The 18,124-nt window shown below is 34.7% G+C and overlaps 4 protein-coding genes across 4 annotated transcripts; 2 read left to right on the top strand and 2 right to left on the bottom strand.

The window, feature by feature from the left end:
- Positions 1–1,110: 1,110 nt before the first annotated feature.
- MONOS_15108 (uncharacterized protein) lies at positions 1,111–8,436 on the top strand (the record flags this gene model as incomplete). The annotated part of the gene is made up of 4 exons (XM_067867963.1): positions 1,111–1,379; positions 1,728–1,831; positions 2,030–5,980; positions 6,659–8,436. 4 exons carry the CDS (start codon positions 1,111–1,113, stop codon positions 8,434–8,436), a joined length of 6,102 nt encoding a protein of 2,033 aa, XP_067731598.1.
- A 4,431-nt stretch (positions 8,437–12,867) lies between these two features.
- Positions 12,868–14,504, bottom strand: MONOS_3907 (putative cathepsin B; the record flags this gene model as incomplete). The annotated part of the gene is made up of 1 exon (XM_067873936.1): positions 12,868–14,504. The coding sequence occupies exon 1, from the start codon at positions 14,434–14,436 to the stop codon at positions 12,868–12,870; it is 1,569 nt and encodes a 522-aa protein (XP_067731597.1). The 5' UTR covers positions 14,437–14,504.
- Positions 14,505–14,591: 87 nt separating this feature from the next.
- On the top strand, positions 14,592–15,567 carry MONOS_17270 (uncharacterized protein). The gene is made up of 5 exons (XM_067870174.1): positions 14,592–14,667; positions 14,733–14,869; positions 14,929–15,041; positions 15,093–15,172; positions 15,228–15,567. The coding sequence occupies exons 1-5, from the start codon at positions 14,613–14,615 to the stop codon at positions 15,269–15,271; spliced, it is 429 nt and encodes a 142-aa protein (XP_067731596.1). The 5' UTR covers positions 14,592–14,612; the 3' UTR covers positions 15,272–15,567.
- Positions 15,174–18,109, bottom strand: MONOS_3908 (putative Multi Antimicrobial Extrusion (MATE) Family Protein; the record flags this gene model as incomplete). Its single annotated transcript, XM_067873937.1, has 5 exons — positions 15,174–15,576; positions 15,686–17,615; positions 17,671–17,739; positions 17,797–17,885; positions 18,075–18,109. 5 exons carry the CDS (start codon positions 18,107–18,109, stop codon positions 15,531–15,533), a joined length of 2,169 nt encoding a protein of 722 aa, XP_067731595.1. The 3' UTR covers positions 15,174–15,530.
- Positions 18,110–18,124: the final 15 nt, after the last annotated feature.

The following is an 18,124-nucleotide window of genomic DNA, read 5'->3' as shown; positions in this document are numbered from 1 at the left end:
TGCTTGTTCATTTCATGAAGCATCTGATCAAATTTTATATGAGTGCAGCATTTGGTATTATTACAGAAAATTTGTTTGGATGAATTGCAAACTTCAAATATTGGCAAGAAATGCCTCTTGCAATGAATGTTTGCCTCTTATTGAAAGAGATGGAAATCTTATTATTTCTCTATTTTTGCTCCCATTGTAAAAGAATATCAGTATTTTTGATTCGAGAGAAGAAAAATGGCAACTGAAAAGAAAGAAGTGCATATGGGCAGATGAAAAACATCAAAACAAATTTGCAGGTGTAAATATGTACAAAGGAATGTGCTTGTTAGCAAACACAATAAAATGGATAGAGAAATCATATTTTCTGCAGCGCTTGATGTTGAAATTGCTGCAGAAATGATGTTAAATTATTTTTTGAATTATTTTCAGATGAGCTCTGTACATTCAAGTCAGAAATTGAAGAACGGCTGAAAAGAGTGTGTTGAAAATAAAAACCAAATTTCAGCCAACTTCATTTCTTACAATTTGAAACAAAATAACTTCCTCATGATCAACGTTCCCCATTAAGATTCGTAATTATGATCATGCCCTTTATCAAAAAAGTCAGTGAGAATGTTCGTAGAAAAAATGAAATTTCTCTTAATAACAATACCTTTGTGTCTTCATTTATGCATCAACGAAATTAGCAGAGAAGTCAATGCGAAGAATTATGATTTCTCCGAAAGCAAAGCATTCGAAGTATCTGAATTGCCAAAAAATACAAATGATTTCAACAGAAAATCAATAGTTAGTAATTGCTTGTTTGAAACATTTGAGCAACAACAAAAATGTGTAATAAACAAAGCAGAACTTCTTGGAGCTTTGACGAATGATTGTTCTTCACTTTTGAAACTTGAAAACTCAACACTGAACTTATTGAATATGAATTGCAACTGGGGTGAGAAATCGATATTTTCAAAAGTTGACATTTATTCTTCGTTATCTCTTGCTAATTGTGACATTTATCGAGAGGACTTGACAATAAGAAGTTTTATTGAATCATCTGGCACTCTTGTTTTATCAAACGTGACAATTCAAGCAATCATCCAAAAAATGAAACAGATTTATCCGTTGGTTGAAATGACTGGAAATTCTTTTCTGTCTGTCCGTAGCTGTATTTTCACATCTGTTACTGTAGAATCTGCTTCAATGCTGTTTTCTGGAGTTGCTTCGTTGGCAGATATTTCTCAAAGTGTATTCAATAACATTACTCAAGCACCACAAGGCGTCAGCAAAGAAACAGCACTTCAAAGAGATGGAAAAGTTGGAAATGCTAAAGTTGAAGGATGCATGTTTATTTTCTGTGATAATCCATATTATGGTGCAATTATCTTTCCTTCTTCTGATTCGTTTGCGATGCTCAACTCTTCGTTTAACTCCTGTTTGAACCATCGAAATTCAAAAATGAACAGATCGTTTTTTGAAAAACAAACATTTTCATCTGGGAATGTGTCATTTACTGATTGTTTCTTCAAATGCTTATCAAATGAAAATGGAGGTGCACTAAGTATAAGTGGTTTGTCAACAACGTGTGGAATTTTGAGATGTCATTTTAATGAATGCGTAGCAAATAATTCATTTGATCATTTGATTGGTGGATGCATTTGTGCAAATGAACTAGAAGCTGCAAATAGTCAAGATACCAATTACACACACTCATATTCTTCATATTGTTGTGGTGGATGTTATTTTCGAAGTGTAGGAAAGATGCAAATAAGATCCTGCATTGCGGAAAATTGCACTTCAAAGCATTATGCTGGAATGGAGATTGATAGCACAATTAAAACTGTCATCCAATCATGTTTGATTCATCATTGCAATGGAACAATATTGAATGGAGGTTTGGAAGTTTATTCGGGAAAAGGATTTATTGAAATACTTGAGTGTTATTTACACAATTGTTTTGCTGGTGATGGAGGAGCCATAAATTTTAACCGTGAGGATAATGAGATTTCGTTTGGTTCAAAAATTTTATATTGTTTCTTTTCAAATAATACAGCAACCGAACAAGAATATGGAAGAGATATCACACTTTTTGAAAATTGGATCGGAAAAATCAGAGATGAAGATGTTGTTCAGTGCTATTCGACAAGCAATAAACCTCGTGCAACTGATGGAGAAACAAACAAAGATAAATGGCTTCATGATCCTCCAACTTCAAGTGGTTCTTTTTCAGAGTTCTTTGTCAGTTCTCCAAGAGGAAAAGATCTGGATGGATGGGGGGATAGGACTCGTCCATTTAAAACAGTGTCATTTTGTTTGAACAAAAGATTGAGTCAAAAGATTACTGTTTGCAAAGGGGAATATGAAGAAGGCAGCATCAATGTTGGATCGTTTGAAATGAACCTAATTGGCGATGGGATTGACAATTCATTCTTAACGTCGCATAATGTTCATGAAAATCTTGCTCTATTTGTTGTTGGAGGCGGAACACTTGAAGTCGTTCGATTTTCACTCGTCCACTCAGCGGAAACATCATCTGATAGAAGCCTTCTAGCAATTCTTGATGAAGGAAGTGCTAAATTCTCGCATTGTGAAATAAAAGGAAATTCAGAGGTTCCATCAACGATGTTTTCAGTTCCATTCATGGATCTGAGAAGTGGGATTACAAAAATTGACAACTGCAAATTCCAAAAAATTTATCTTCTGCGCAATTCGCTGATTCAGACTGCTTGTGTTGGAAATTTGGAAATAAACGGAACATCGTTTTCAGAAATTAAACGAAATGCTGGGAATGGGTCTGTTTTCGAAATAGTGGTTGAAGATGGTGAGAATATGCAATTGAGTGATCTTACAATTGAGAAGTGTTTATGTGCAGATGGGAATGGAGGAGCAATAAAAGCAGATATGAAAAGTGGAAGTCAACTGGAGATTAGTGGCACGAATTTGAGCAATGGTGAATTTTCAATTTGCTCGTGCTCCACAGAAAATGGGGAAAGTGAATGGGGAGCTGGAGGAGGAATAATGCTGGACTGCAGGAAGGGAGGAAGTGATTTTGTTCTATCATCGATTGGTTTTTCAAGAAATTCTGCAACATTCGGCAAGAACGTATTTGTTGTTGGATCAAAATTGGAAGAAGTGTCCTTAGCATCAAAATTTGCATTTCCGAAAAATGAAACTTCGTTGGATGAGCTGATGGGGTTTGAAAGCAGCGGGATTGGAGCTGCAGTTCCTCTTATTCTGCTGTGGGAACCGCTGCCTTCTGTTGTGGTTGTGAGTGGAAGAGATGGAGTCGATCATATACGATGCGGATTTACTATTTCTCCATGTTGCACCATTGAATATGCGGAAAAAACCAATTGCAGTTCATTTGATAGAAAAATCAAAATTGTTTCTCCTTTTAAGTTTGATCGTTCATCAGTTTTGGAAACCAGAGATTGTGAGATTTCTGTTGAAACGAAGGGTATATTGATATCAGTAGTTGGTGATGATTCGTCGCCTGTGAATGGATTTATTGAAACAAGAATTAATGCAGATTTCTCCAACATCACATTCCAGCTTCCTTCAACACTACCAGATGGCAAGCCTTTTCTATGCTGTTCGAAGAGCGTACTAAAACTTCACGACTGTGGACTTGGAAAGATCTCATCGGAAGTTGTATTTCAGTCGATATTTTGCAGTGTTGTCGAAGGGCAACTCAATATAACGAACTTTTTGATGACAGAATTGTCATTTGACTCTTCTTTTGTGCAATTAATTGGAGAGAGATCTGATGCAATATTGGATGGAATTAACATGACAAAAACGAGTGGCAGTGACAAGAGTTTGATTATCGGAGAGCAGAAGGGGGCAATGACTGTACAAAACTGCACTTTTGAATCGTTCGAAGGAAGAGATTGTGCAATAATTATGTGGAAAGGTGGAAATGATTTGAAAGTGAAAAGCACGAATATGTCATCAGTGACAAGGCAGACAGGGAATGGAAGTGGAATCTGTCTGAAATGCAATGATGGGGATGTGCCAATTGTCAGCTGTGTTGAATGTAGATTTAACCTGTGTGCAGTTGATGAAGAGCAAAGCGGAGGAGGAGGTATATACGGAATTTTTGAAAAAGGATGCAAAATAGAAGTAGATAAAAGCAGTTTCATATCATGCAGTGCTCCGGGAATTGTGGAAGGGGAATCAAAAAATGGCAAAGGAGGAGGATTGCTGCTTGATGTTACACATCCAGAAGCTAAATTTGTAATATCTGAGCCAACATTCGAACACAATTCTGCAGAGTTTGGGGAAAACTTGTTTTTGCTTGCCAACGATTTGAATAAGAGCGTCACAAAGGATTCGTTTGTCTTTGATTATAGTAAAATGAAAGATGACAGCACGTTATTTGAGGGAAGCGATGATAATTTTGCAAATACAGATCTCTTCCGATTTCTTATTCAATACGCAAGCAATGAGATTCATGTGTCTGCAGGAGGATTAGATGTGTTGAGGTGCGGAGCAGAGGATGATCCGTGTCGAACATTATGGAGAGGAATGAAACAGATTGATTTGAATGGAGTGAATAAGACGATTATTATTTGTGAATCCTGTTTTGTTAGTGATCTGTTTGATCTTTCTGGCTTTTCTGTGAGATCGAACTCAAATGATTTGGATCGAGCAGAAATGGCTGTTTTGATGTTTGAGAATTTGGATCCTGTTAGAGACAATCCAACAATTACAAGTGAAAAAGATCTTTCATTTAGTGAAATTGTTATTCAAGCCAAAGAAAACTACCAGAGTTTGAATAATATTTTGCTGTTATGTCAAAATGGGCTTTTGAGACTGGCACACTGCAAATTTGATTCTTTGTCAACTCCAGAAGCCCCTCTAAGTGCATCATTTGTGCGAATAGATGGCGGAAGACTTGACATAAATGAATTGAACGTTGAATCAATAAACATTGGAAGGAGCATGATTGTTGTTAATGATTTCAAAGAAGTTTTGATAACGGACATTGAGGTTAGATCATGCAATATCAGTGGCGGGAGTATCTTTAAGACTTCACACTCAAATGAAAGGAGTGGAAACAGCGAAGGAGCACGAATAACTGTGACAGATTCTATGTTTGAGGCGCTGAATGGATTAAAAGATGAAGTCCGAGCGATGAGTTTCAAAGATACGACAAATATTGATGTTTTGCTTAACAAGAGTGTATTTTCAGGTTGCCAGTCAACAAAAAATCAGAAAGGAGGAACGATAATGATCGAGCTGGAAGCGAATGGATGCCTGCAATTTACGCAATGCACGATTGAAAAGAGCGGTTGCTCCACCACAAATGGAATGGGTGGAGGATTATTCCTGAGAACTAATTTGAAATCTGATTTGGACTTTTTAATAGAGCCAACGAAATTTGATGCTAATACGGCTTTTGTTGGCCGAGATGTCTTTGTGGAGTGTGAAAGTTTAGAGACTCAAATAAACGAGAAACATTTCAAAATTCACTTCAATGAGAGTTTTATTCGGCAAAACGCGTTGTTTGGTATTGACAGAAGCGATTTTTCATCGGAGCCAGTCGATTTATTGAACTTTATTTTGATATATCAATCAGACACAATCATTGTTTCCTCAGATGCGGGAAACAAAGGTGAAGATTCAAGAAATTGTGGAACAAGAGTTTTGCCGTGCATTTCAATTGGATATGGACTGTATCATTTAACGGATGTTTTTGAAAGCAGACTTATTATCGATAAATCAAGTTCAATTGAACAAGAAGTTGAGCTGAAAGGAGTTGTTGTCACTTCTCGAAATCGAAATGTTGCTCAGATACGTGTTTGTTTGTCTCAAAGAATCAATGGGAATGCAGTTGTTGTGTGTTCTGGTGCAAGTGAAATGCATCTTCTTTCATTTTTATTTTCTTCATCAAAATCTTCTCCATATATCTCATTTATAAGTGCAACTGAAGATATGTTGATTATTGAGGATTGTCTATTTGGTTACGAAAATGAGTTGAGCGATGTCTCGATTCCATTCAGTTTGATTAACATCAGCAATGTTGAGTTAATAATGAATAATATTTCAATATCTGATATGGTATTTGATTGTAATAGTTTGATTTCCATTGAAAAATGTGAAAGAGATGTTAGCATTGAAAAACTGTTGATCAATAATGTGACAGCAGATAACAATCTGTTGTTAATAAGAGGCAACGAATTGCCTTTAAGTAATGAAGCGCACACAATTTTGATTTCTGACTCAAGATTCATGAACACCAGTTGTAGCTCAAATATTGGATCCACAATTTTCATTCAATCAGTAGCGGCCCCCTTCCAGTTGTGTAATAGCGTGTTCGATAACTGTAAATCTTCGAGTGAAAAAGGAAGCACGATGAGTGTAAATTCTTGTTTGGATGTGAATATTTCTTCATGTATTTTCAATGGAGGCATCAATTTCAATGAAAGCAATGATGCAGTTAATGAAGATGTTTGCAAGTGGAGCGGTTCATTTGTTGATATTGTTGACACATCGATGAAAATGACTGGCACTTCGATTTCTAATTGCAGCAAAGGAGGGTTATCAGTTAGCGGAGGATGGATACTAATAAGCGAAGGATGGTTCGAGAATAACAATCCTTTTGTTGACAGATTTCATTCTGTTCGAAGAAATGTTATATGTTCTGATGGTTGCCATTTGAATATCAATAATCCAAAAGGTGGTGATGGTGTGAAAAGCAGCCCATCAATGTGGGTGCTAAATAAAGGGTGTGAATTGGAAGGCTTGCTATCCGATATTTCATCGCCGTTATTTATTCCAGTGTTGAATACAATACAGACACAAGAAGCTGATAATTCTGTAAACTTGATATTTCTTGGATCGCTTTTTCTTCCATGTAATCTTTCGTTTCAAATTGTTGCAGTGATCAATGGTGTCAATTCCATTGAAACTTATGAATTTGAGGAAGATGATTTCACATCTGAAAATGAAATTCATAAAACTATTTCATCGAATCTACTATCAAGTGTTAGCATTGAAGCAGAAGTATTTGCACACATTTTGTTTGGGGATATTGAAAATCCATATTCAACTCATTCTTTCATTCTAAAAAACAAAAGCGAGTCCGAATCAAAAGGGGACGAAATATTAGTCGAAGGTGGAAAAGAAGGGAAATCGTATTGGTTGTTGATTGTTTGCATTGTGATTGTTGTTGTACTGATTGTAGTCATTATTATTCTGGCAATTCGATGGAGAAGGGCAAAGAATGAGAATAAAGATCTGAGAGAGATTGTGAATGATAATATTAGAAAAGATCCGAAACTAATTGAGATGGTAACGATGGAGATATCACCTGAGGAGCAGTGGAGAAGGGCCGAAAGGGAGGCTGAGAAGAAGAATGAAGAGAGGATCAAGAAGAGAGTGTATGAGAAAAGCTTGGGACATTCAGAGTCATCGGAGCATTTATTGAGTGAGAGTGGATCAACAGAATACATTTTGGGGAAGGACTCAGACAAAATTCCTGAGTGGATGCTGGAGAAAGTGGATGAGAAGGAGGAGGAAGAAGAGATAAGGAAGAGAACTCCTTCACCTTCAATCTCATCCACTTCAACAACTGATTCAGTTTCAACATTTGTTCGAGGGGAGGATCTGTGTCCAACCACCTCATCAATGTCGAATCTGGTGGATGCAATGGCCTGCTCATCTCCTCATGAAAAGCTGATTGTTGACTTGAGGGATTCATTGTTCATGTTGCTTCATGGAAAGAACGAGAAGAAAGAGATGGCAATTGGCACTCTGCAGGAGAGGGAGGTGACAGCTGCTCAGATCTTGTTCTGGGTGGCAAATCTCGCTCTCCACTCGTTTGATGAAATGGAAATTCCGCTTCAGTCGCTGGTCAATCTGAGTCCGCATATTGTTCTGTTCTCCGAACATATGGTGATCTGCATTGTGATGCACTCGGATTTCTCTTCAGATGATTCAGATTCGTCATCCATCTCTTCATCAACTGTTGTGACATCTGCCAGTGATGATGATGATGATAAAAGTGACTCTCTTCCCTCCTCTGCGTTTGAGGAAGAGGACGAATTCAAAAAAGAGTGTTTGAGGTGGAAGGCACCAGAGCTGCTGATGAACAAGAAGATGGGAGCGACAAAGAAGTCGGTGGTGTTTTCGATTGGGATAATGCTTTGGGAGTGTCTGACACTGGATATCCCGTTTGGAGAATACGAGGCAGAGGTGGCAGGAGATAAGATATCGAAAGGGGAGAGGCCAAATTTGGAGATGGTCAATTCGTCATCTTTGACTGAGATCATCCGGTCATGCATTTCAGAAGACATCTCAAAACGACTTGAACTCACAGTTCTCAAGAGAGAGTTCATTCAGCGGTTTCCGAAAGATGCTGTGATATTCACCATTTCCGATGCGGTTGATGTTGATGAAGACACAGACATTCCAGACAGCAATCAAGAGCCCACAGTGAGTTTTGAAGCGCATTGAAAAACAATTGAAAAATCATAATGTTTTAAAAAAAGATTGATCAAAGTTGTTCAATTCATAAACGTGATCATTAATTTCCGTTCATTCGGAACAAGAATGATTTGTACAATTTGCAATCTTTTCCAAAGGAAATTTTCTCATTTGCTTTTTCTTTTCAATATTGTGACATTTATAGAATTTCATTATATATACACATTTTAAGAGTTTTGTGATTTTGCAAACAACTTTGAGAAAACTGTTATTTATTGAATTTTTTAGTTAATGTATATCACAGAATATCAAAACAAGAATATTAATACTTATGGATTCTCTTTTCTTCCGGTTGTTGTTCGAATCTTGTGATTAAAATGTGATTGTTTTTGGTTTTGTTTATCATAAGACTGTTTGTCACAGTCCTCACCCATTTTTCAAAATAGTACTCGTCAGAAACAAAGAAACAGAAAAGAGAAAAAAAAATGAGAAGGTTTAAGCATGGTAAGTGGGAGCAAAACGTACTGTTCAAAATGCTTGTAAAAACGTGAATGTTCGTTATCAAAATAAGTAATAAGTCCATGTGGGATATTTTTACTGGTAAATTTCGTCTTATTCGAATAATTGAATTGGTGACCCATTTTTGAAATTCTTTATCAACAAAATACAAGTTTTTTTATCTTTTTTGATAAATAAAACCCTATTCAACAGTTTAGGTTCATATTTTAATTTATATTATACCCTAATTCACTCGTTGTGAAGGCATTGAAACCAATAGCCTCTCTAAAACCTAATTAGAAATTATGAGAAATAATATTATTATGGTTTGATCATAGATTTTTTGATGAAAAAGGCAATTATTTATCACTTGAATTTTGAGTCGAAAATGAATATTACAATTTTATTGATTGCTTTGTATCCATTTTGTCTTGCTTTTTTTTGGAAATAAAACTTTCTTTGTGTTATTTTTGAATAGTACGTTTTGTTCCCATTCACAAACATAATTTTAAACAATTATTTCATCATTATTTGACAACATGTTTAATATTAATGAATAAGATTCTTTTCATAAAAGCGAGACGAAATATGGAACAAAATTCTTGTATTTATGAAAAAAACAACAATTTGTTTCAAACTTTTTCCACAACCTTTTCATGATAAGTTTTTCATTCTCGTGTCAAAAAAACATGTGAAAATTTTCAAAATTGAGGAGTATAGTTTAATGTGCAGAATGGAACAAAATTCATAAAGCAAAAAATATCCTCCCATATTGCACTTTAACAGTTTACAAAAAAATTTTATATTCTATGAAAGTCATTATCGTTTTACAAAATTTGACATAAATTGTGAAACATGAAGAAGGAAATTTAACGTTTCGGAAAACTTAATCCAAATAGTAACTGGAATCATATTCAATAACAATATTAGATCATTTTTGAACGCACAATTTTTATCTCGATATACAATGAGTAAAATACCCGGAAGATGGTAAAAAACTCGGAATTTTTATTAAAATTCATATATCTCGACAAGTTTAAATAATTAAATTATAATAATTCACACATTCATACATCAGTATATAACGCATCTAACCATATTGAAATTTTTATTTGTAGTGTTGTATTAATGAAGAAATAAATAATTATTATTTTTGAAAATTTGACTTTTAATGAATTTTTCTATTTCAACTAAATGATTTAGTTCATCTTTTACACATATAACTTATTTTTTCTTTGTTGTAAACTGTTCTGGTTATTTTTCATTTTCGACAATTTGCTCGTTAAGACGGAATGAAAATCAATCATTTTTGAAAAATCACAGTCAATGGGATAACTTAAAAAATATTTTTTGCAAAACACAAAAACATCCAAGTGAATTAAACACATGCAATAATAAATATGACAGTTATATAAAATTGCTTCATAGTTGAATTCTTTATTTATTCTATAATTATTTCTTAAATAAAAATTGTTTTCATTATTGATGATTTTAATGATCATTTTCATTGAATTTTCTACCAAATTGTGTTTAACAAAATGAAAATGGAATTTTTTTAAATTTCCACTATGAAGCAATTTTATATAACTGTCATATTTATTATTGCATGTGTTTAATTCACTTGGATGTTTTTGTGTTTTGCAAAAAATATTTTTTAAGTTATCCCATTGACTGTGATTTTTCAAAAATGATTGATTTTCATTCCGTCTTAACGAGCAAATTGTCGAAAATGAAAAATAACCAGAACAGTTTACAACAAAGAAAAAATAAGTTATATGTGTAAAAGATGAACTAAATCATTTAGTTGAAATAGAAAAATTCATTAAAAGTCAAATTTTCAAAAATAATAATTATTTATTTCTTCATTAATACAACACTACAAATAAAAATTTCAATATGGTTAGATGCGTTATATACTGATGTATGAATGTGTGAATTATTATAATTTAATTATTTAAACTTGTCGAGATATAGGTCAAAATTTTTTTGTAAAGTTCCTTTTATTTAATTTTCAAATAAAGAAAAATTTTTATATTTCGATCAAATTTCTTTTCCCACTCACCAAATTTTTCTGTCATGAATATAAGATCTTGACAATGTTATTATTTTTGTTGTTGAGTAGTTTCGTGAGTGGAAACAGAAATTTGATCTATACATGAAAATTTTTCTTTATTTGAGAATTAAACTCGAGGAACTTTTCAAAAAATTTTTGATAAATGATATTAAAGAAATAATTTTCTTATAAAAACTTTTTTTATGTGTTATGAACATTCAAAGGTCTTTCGTCATTTGTTAAGTGATTTTCATCTAAATGGTGAAATATACGGACGTTCAAACTTTTTTTGCACAAGTCATTATGTCTTTGTTTTTCTAAAAAATTTTTAAACTTTCTCAGATTTCAAAATAAATTGGATTCTCACATCAATGATCAGGTGTCAGTGACACAATAACTTTTTATTTCATGGCATGATATGGATTCAGAAAAAAATGAACCTATTCCATTTATTCTTTTTTGATCACAAAAATGATATCATATAAACTTTATTTTTCTATGAAAATATCTGAAGTCTAATAATTTGTATCAAACGTTGAATGAATAAAAATTGTTATAAAAGTCGATGTTAAAAAACGATAAAACATAATTTATTCTTTTAAGTGTTGTCACTTTTCTGTATTTGTGAATAAACAAAACAAAAGGTGAAACGACAAAACTTTTTTTGTAAAAAGATAATTTCAATAAAAAAACACCAAATTTATTAAATAGTCGCTTTTTTATATGAGCTAATCGTTGTTAATCACAAAACGCATTTCACATGTTGCCTTTTGACTTGACTTTTCATTCTGTAATTTTTTTGTGAGAAAATAAATATTCTTTGAAAATTTCTTTGAAGCAATATCAATGAACAAACTTGTAGATATTTGGTTGTGATGTGTGATGAATTCCATTTATTTCAGAAAGATATTATTCATACCAATTTTGCAAAAACGAGATGAGTTCGAAAAACCTTTATTATTCAAATTATTTTTATCTTTTTAAAAAATTTCTTACAGATGTTGCTCAAATTGTGTAAAATTCAAAAAACAGTGCTGAATGAGACATAAGAATGAGAACCATAACAAATATTATTCAAACTTTTTTCACCCTTTTTTCACGTTTAAAGCAGTTGAAGTGTAAAAAGGAGTGAAAAAGCAACATGAAAAATAAACAAAGATATGAAAAAAAATGTTTCATAACTGTCAGAAAGCAAATAGCAACCGGAATATGATTCACATTGAGAGGTCATCACTTCAATGAAAAACAATTCAATAAAAATTTGGGATCTGTCTGTTCAAATTGATATTTTGTGAAAAAATTTGATTGAAATTATATATATAAAAAAGTTCAAGAATCGACAAACTCCACTGCGACCAATTCTTTATAAAGTCATTTTGAACATTGATCAAAACGTTTCAATTCTCAAACTCTTCAGTCAAAATGGAATTTAATGTTGATTTTTTCAAATTATTTTTACAAATTATTTTTTCAAAAGTTTTTTTGATAACTTTTTTTTTCCATTTGATCATTTTTGAAATTCTTTTTTTCTTTGAACTGACCATTTTTTTGAAAGTGTCAACAAATGATTTGAGACTTTTGCTGTTGTATCCCATTGATGAATTATTTTTGTAATCATCACAAGAATGAAAACATGATTTCAAAAAGGATCAACCATATTTAGTCGTTCTTATGCAAACAATTATGCTTTCGTTTTATTGTTAAAAAATTCTCTTTATTTGAAACATGTATTGCAAAAGAATTACGAATTCGGGTGCTTATTCATCAGATTTGTTTGAACGTTTTTTTGAAATTGAATGCAACTTCGATTTGAAAAATTTTGTACGTAAAAAGCAAAAAAAAAAAAAAAAAAAAAATTCATTTAAATACATAATAAATAAATTACTCCCTCATAATAATTTCAATATTCATTATTGAAGAGGAGAATAGCATTGCGTTCCAACTCCAGGCTTTATATCTTCTTTTGGATATGTGCTACAATCTGGCATCGTCATATTGCCTTCCAAGAAACGTCTGCAACGGAAAACAAACCAATTGCAAGTGTTTTGGCAGGGCGGAAACGTGCTTCCGACTTTATCAACCATGGGAAATGCTTCAGCGCACATGAATGCCTGTGCATATTTCACACAATCCCCAGCAGAAGGATCCAATAACAGTCCACTAAGCGTCTCCCGAAGCCTTTCTTCATCTTTGCAATAGGATCCTGTAATACATGCGGAATAATTGCGAGCTGGGCAAACATCCGAAGGAAGGGCTAATGCAACGCCTTCTTTTCCATTGTGGAGGCAAGGTATTTTCTCGGGTGTTGGGCTTGGTGGTGTTGGCGTTGGTGTTGGCGGTTCAGGCTCTGGAGGAACAGGAGCTGGTGGCTCTGGCTGTGGAGGTTCGGGTGTTGGAGGCTCGGGCTGTGGAGGAGTAGGTCTCGGAGGAACAGGCCTTGGAGGGAATGGGATGGGAGGAAATGGCGGGCGTGGCTCAGGTTCAGGTTCAGGTTCAGGTTCAGGACCTGGTCCAGGCTCGGGCTCTGGATCGTCACCAGGTTGAGGAATCTCGGGGAACGTTACATCCCAAACTTCGGACTCCATTTGACAATGATTTTCTCCCCGAAGAAACTTGAAGAATCCTCCATCACCCCAATTAGTACCCCACGTATTCTGACATAACCAGTACTTCACACCTTGTTCAACACCCCATCCAACAATTTTTATTGCATGACCACCTTTATGCTGTCCAGAACGATGCCTGTATACCCCACTGCGATAATTCTCGAAATCACTGTAAACTTGAAAACCTGCTGTTACAGTTCCGTAAGTGTAGATTGCAACCTTTATTTCATCTTCATTGCGTAAATGTCGAAATTCTGAACCTTTCCACTGCGTTTGATTCGGTGTGAAAGGAGTTCCATCATTGCAAGTTCGAGGGCATGTGCCTTCACGTCCGGTATATCTTACACATTGCTCTGTGGTGACCATGTTTTGAGTGATAAATTGACATCCAGCACCCATAAATCCTCCCTGACAGCCAGTATTACATTGACGGGTTCCTTGGAGACAGGTTCGATCACAGCTTAACGAATACTGCGCAGAAGGTACGAAATTTGCAACGCCAGCCATGCAAAGACGATCAGCCGCGACACCAGTGGATCCAAATGCCCAACATGCTCCGCACTGACCTTGGTTTAAAATTGTTTTCAATGAAAGACAATGACCATATTTTGTTCGAGGATCATAATTTTCAGGAAGAGAATCACGAACTCTTTGCTCAAATGCAGTCATATTTTTTTCATGTTGATGCTTGAATGCAGGCTCTGTTTCGATATCAATGTATTTGATATTTATTGGTGGATTTGGATCAAAAACAGTAGAATTCCAATCAATTCCTTCTTCAGAAGGAGGTACGAATACTACCTTGCGCTCCCACTTCTTGCATTGTGTAATGGTGAAAAAGTGGAAGAGAAATGCAACAAATAGAAAAAGCATCTTTGGAACGAATAAGAACAGAATAAAAAGAAAACGAGATTGAAGAAGCTTCTAGGAGCAAGATAAAAAATGATATAAATGGAGCTGGATTTAGTGTCATTTATCCTGATAACATTTAAAAAATCCTGCAATTATCGTTATTTTTTTGAAATGGTAAGATCAATAATGAATTTGAGATGGATGTTTTGGAAGAAATAGAAGCTAAATATGGAGTTGACTTCCATTCAAATCGTATTACCTTATAATTATTTTGAAATTTATGAATTTTTATCGCGAAATATTTCTTATTTGAAAAGCAATATTAAGGCAATGTTTAACTTCTGAATTTGATCCATTCACACACTTTGAATTTTCAGAATCATTTAATGCCGATGAAACTCTTTCTCTTCTACAAAGTGCATTAAAGACTGTCGATAGTACACTTGAATTAATTGCATGCAAACGTTTTTTAATCACAAATTGTTTTTTAATATTCCATATTTCTTTTCAAAGCTCGCCGATAATTTACCAAAGCTTCGGAATCAATTGCACATACTTGACACATTAAAGACTATACATGAGACATTTGTTCAAAATGTTGCAGAATTGGAAAGCTCTTTGAAATCGTATTCCAAATTTTATTCTTTTCAATTATTTAATGTTTTTTAACCGTATAGTTTAACTGATGAAATAACAGAAAAACACAAAGATGTACAAGATTCGTTCAATAAATTAAAAAGCACAAAAGCAACGCTAGGTTTGCAGTTTTCACTTTTAATCCGAAATAAATACATCTCATAAAATCCGAATAGATGACTCAAGAATAAAAGCATCAATGCAATTGAAGAATCTGTGAAAATAAAATCACCACTTCATTTTGTGCAAACGTATCGTCATGCTGCTCCATTTTCGATTCTGATAACTGATCCGAAGATGGAAAGTACTATTTTAATCAATCTATGGAGGCAATTCTTGGCATTTTGAATGAAAATTCATGCGTCCATTTAATATATTTGCTTTCCGTCCCTTTTCTAAATGCGTTAAATGGGCTTGCACTTTTCATTCAACAAATGACGGACTCTTCTTTTCTGTTTTCTTTTTTTCACTTTTGCACTTCATCTTCCAAGTAATGCAGACTTCAGCTCAGCGTCTTTCTTCCAACTACAAATGTTTTTGAAGAAAATTAATTTTGTAATAATAAAAACATGTAATTAAAAGTTTAATTTCAAATCATGAACATATACTATTTAAAACAATAAATGAAGCATACACAACAAAGAGATATAGTATCATGGATGCCACAACACATATAGAATACGCAATCTCCAACGGAATAGGCAGCAAATAAGCATATTTGAATTGCATAATACTTTTTTTCGAAATTAGTTTCAATAAAAATTTCAGTCCAATCAGCACAGCAGTTTCACAAAATACCACAAAAAGGACTGGCAAAGACGGAAGCACATGAGACAAACGGAATTCATCTAGGGAAATGCCTTTCATTGAATACACAAGATTCCCCAGAGAAATAGTAATGCGGATAGCAAAGTTGATAACAGCAGCAAGCAGAAAGCCCATTGCCCGCCACTTGTTTCCCATCAGCACACACAACACCACAAAACACACAGACTCAACGGCCATCAAGATGTTGTTCAACGTCAGCCGTTTCGTGTCTGCAATAGCGCGCACAAGCGCCTCAGCCACTCCGTTCAGAGACATCAAAGCGATAGACGAGATAAACACATTCGCCAGACGCGGCGTCTCTTCGTCGAGCCACCGCGTTCCCATTGTGAGGCCGACAATTTCCGTTGATAGCAGTGAAAGGAATGGGAAGAAGATCATAGAGACACAAAGAGAATAGCGGATGCAGCACTCGACAATGGTGGCACAGTTGCTAGTGTAAGACATGGATGTGTCGTGAAGAACAGTGACTGCAATACGTGAAGAAGAAGAAGAAGAAGAAGATGATGATGATGAAGATGAGCTGGCTGACATTCTTTCTCTGTCCGTACTGGTGTCATCGTGAAGAAGTGGCAATAAATCAGATTCATTTTGCGGGCTGCTCTGATGAAGTTGATCACTTTCAATTTCCGAAGCAGTTGGAAGTTCTGTCGAAGAAGAAGAAGATGATGATGACGAAGAAGAAAAATGTTCGAATGCTGATGTGTCGGTTATTTTCAATGTATCATCATCATAAGATGATGCAACTGATTTACTTTTCATCGAATTTCTTGCTTGATCTTCTTTTGTTTCATCATGCAATGAAGAATCAACAATTTTCATCACGTCATTTTCATTATCTCTAATCCTCTGAACGCCACCAGCTTCAATTTGAGCATCGTCACTTTTCACTTCTCCTTCTGATTGCGCACTCTTCTTCAATCTTGCAACAACTGTACTGACTAGCTCAAATATCCTCTGCTCTGACGGGGCTAAAATGATACTCACGAGCAGCCCTCCAAAGCGACGAGACTGAGCAAGTACGCCCAGCTCGTGCGACGAGAGGATCTTGACCATCACAATGCTCTCCCCAAAGCTCAGCACATAGCGAACATACGCATCCACCACAATTGTCAGCAAGTCTGCTGTTAGCAGAGAAAAGATTGAACGATCACATGCGGATGTCTTGCAGAAGAAGCACAGCGGCAAAAACGAGGACGGGCCGCTGAAAGGAAGGGATTGTTGTTGATACAAAGATTGGTCATCAGACTCTTCTGTTGTATCATCTTCGAGTGAAGAAGACTTTGATTTGAAGAGAGATGACATTGCTGAGGAAGAGCTTTCAGTTGGTCCAGATGCACTCCCTTCTTCTCCTGTATTTCCGACAACATTGTTGTTTTCGTGGATAATATGCTCAACTTTCCCTTGCGAGGAATCAGTTTTTTCATCAAATATCAGTTCATCCATCTGATGAATCATCTGCAAATTTTGAGGATCACTGTTAATCACAACTTTTTTACGCTTTGAATGTTCAACCCAAAGTAAGATCATGAGAGCACTTAATGTAGTTATTGTGTATCCCATGTGAGTCAATCCGAACACAAGAACATCAGAATCTTTTCCAGTTACGAAAATTGCTTGAGAGACTGTTCTCATAATACTTGACACCGCTTCCGTTGATAGAATTATATAAAGCAATCGATAAGATTGAGCACATGTAAGACAAACTTCTGAAAGAATATCAACAAAGCAACTTCCCACTGATAAATCAGGCAACAAATGAAAAGAAAGTTAAAACTATCACAAAAATCATACCAAAAACGAATTCAATCCAATTGTATGGTGATCCTTCAACGAAGCTTGGCCTCAAAAACAAAAACCATACTATTTCCAAAAAAAAAAAAAAAACGATGATTAAAAAAATTTCTAAAAACGGCAAACATAACAAAAATGGTATAAACAACACAATTCCAAGAAGATGAAGAAAAAGAACAATTGATGAGAATTTCAGTGAAGTTTTTGGTGTTGGGCTATTGAAAAATATTAAAATGAAGCAAAAAATAATGTAAAATATCATGCCCCATAAGACCTGCACGCAATACAAATATGCCAATTGGTCCTCTGACAATTGAATTTGCCGTTCCAATTGCGAGTTCAAGGGCAGAAATTCTCTTTAAAGAATAAAAAATATGAAAATGTATTTCCAATTTTTTGCAAACTCCAAATACTTCCGGTTGTACAACTCTTGTAACATAGAAATTGACAAAAA

The sequence above is a fragment of the Monocercomonoides exilis genome (genome assembly GCF_001643675.1).
Source record: "Monocercomonoides exilis strain PA203 chromosome Unknown scaffold11-1913109, whole genome shotgun sequence".
Classification (NCBI taxonomy): domain Eukaryota; phylum Preaxostyla; order Oxymonadida; family Polymastigidae; genus Monocercomonoides; species Monocercomonoides exilis.
Note: the sequence above shows the minus strand (reverse complement) of the source record. Positions and strands in the feature narration are given on the sequence as shown.

Bases quoted from the DNA above. Each gene is read 5' to 3' on its own strand.
- MONOS_17270 (XM_067870174.1), top strand. From the start codon at position 14,613: ATGGATGTTTTGGAAGAAATAGAAGCTAAATATGGAGTTGACTTCCAT. The intron at 14,870-14,928 runs GCATGCAAACGT...TTCTTTTCAAAG, and splicing joins ATAGTACACTTGAATTAATT to CTCGCCGATAATTTACCAAA. The intron at 15,173-15,227 runs GTTTGCAGTTTT...AAATCCGAATAG, and splicing joins AAGCACAAAAGCAACGCTAG to ATGACTCAAGAATAAAAGCA.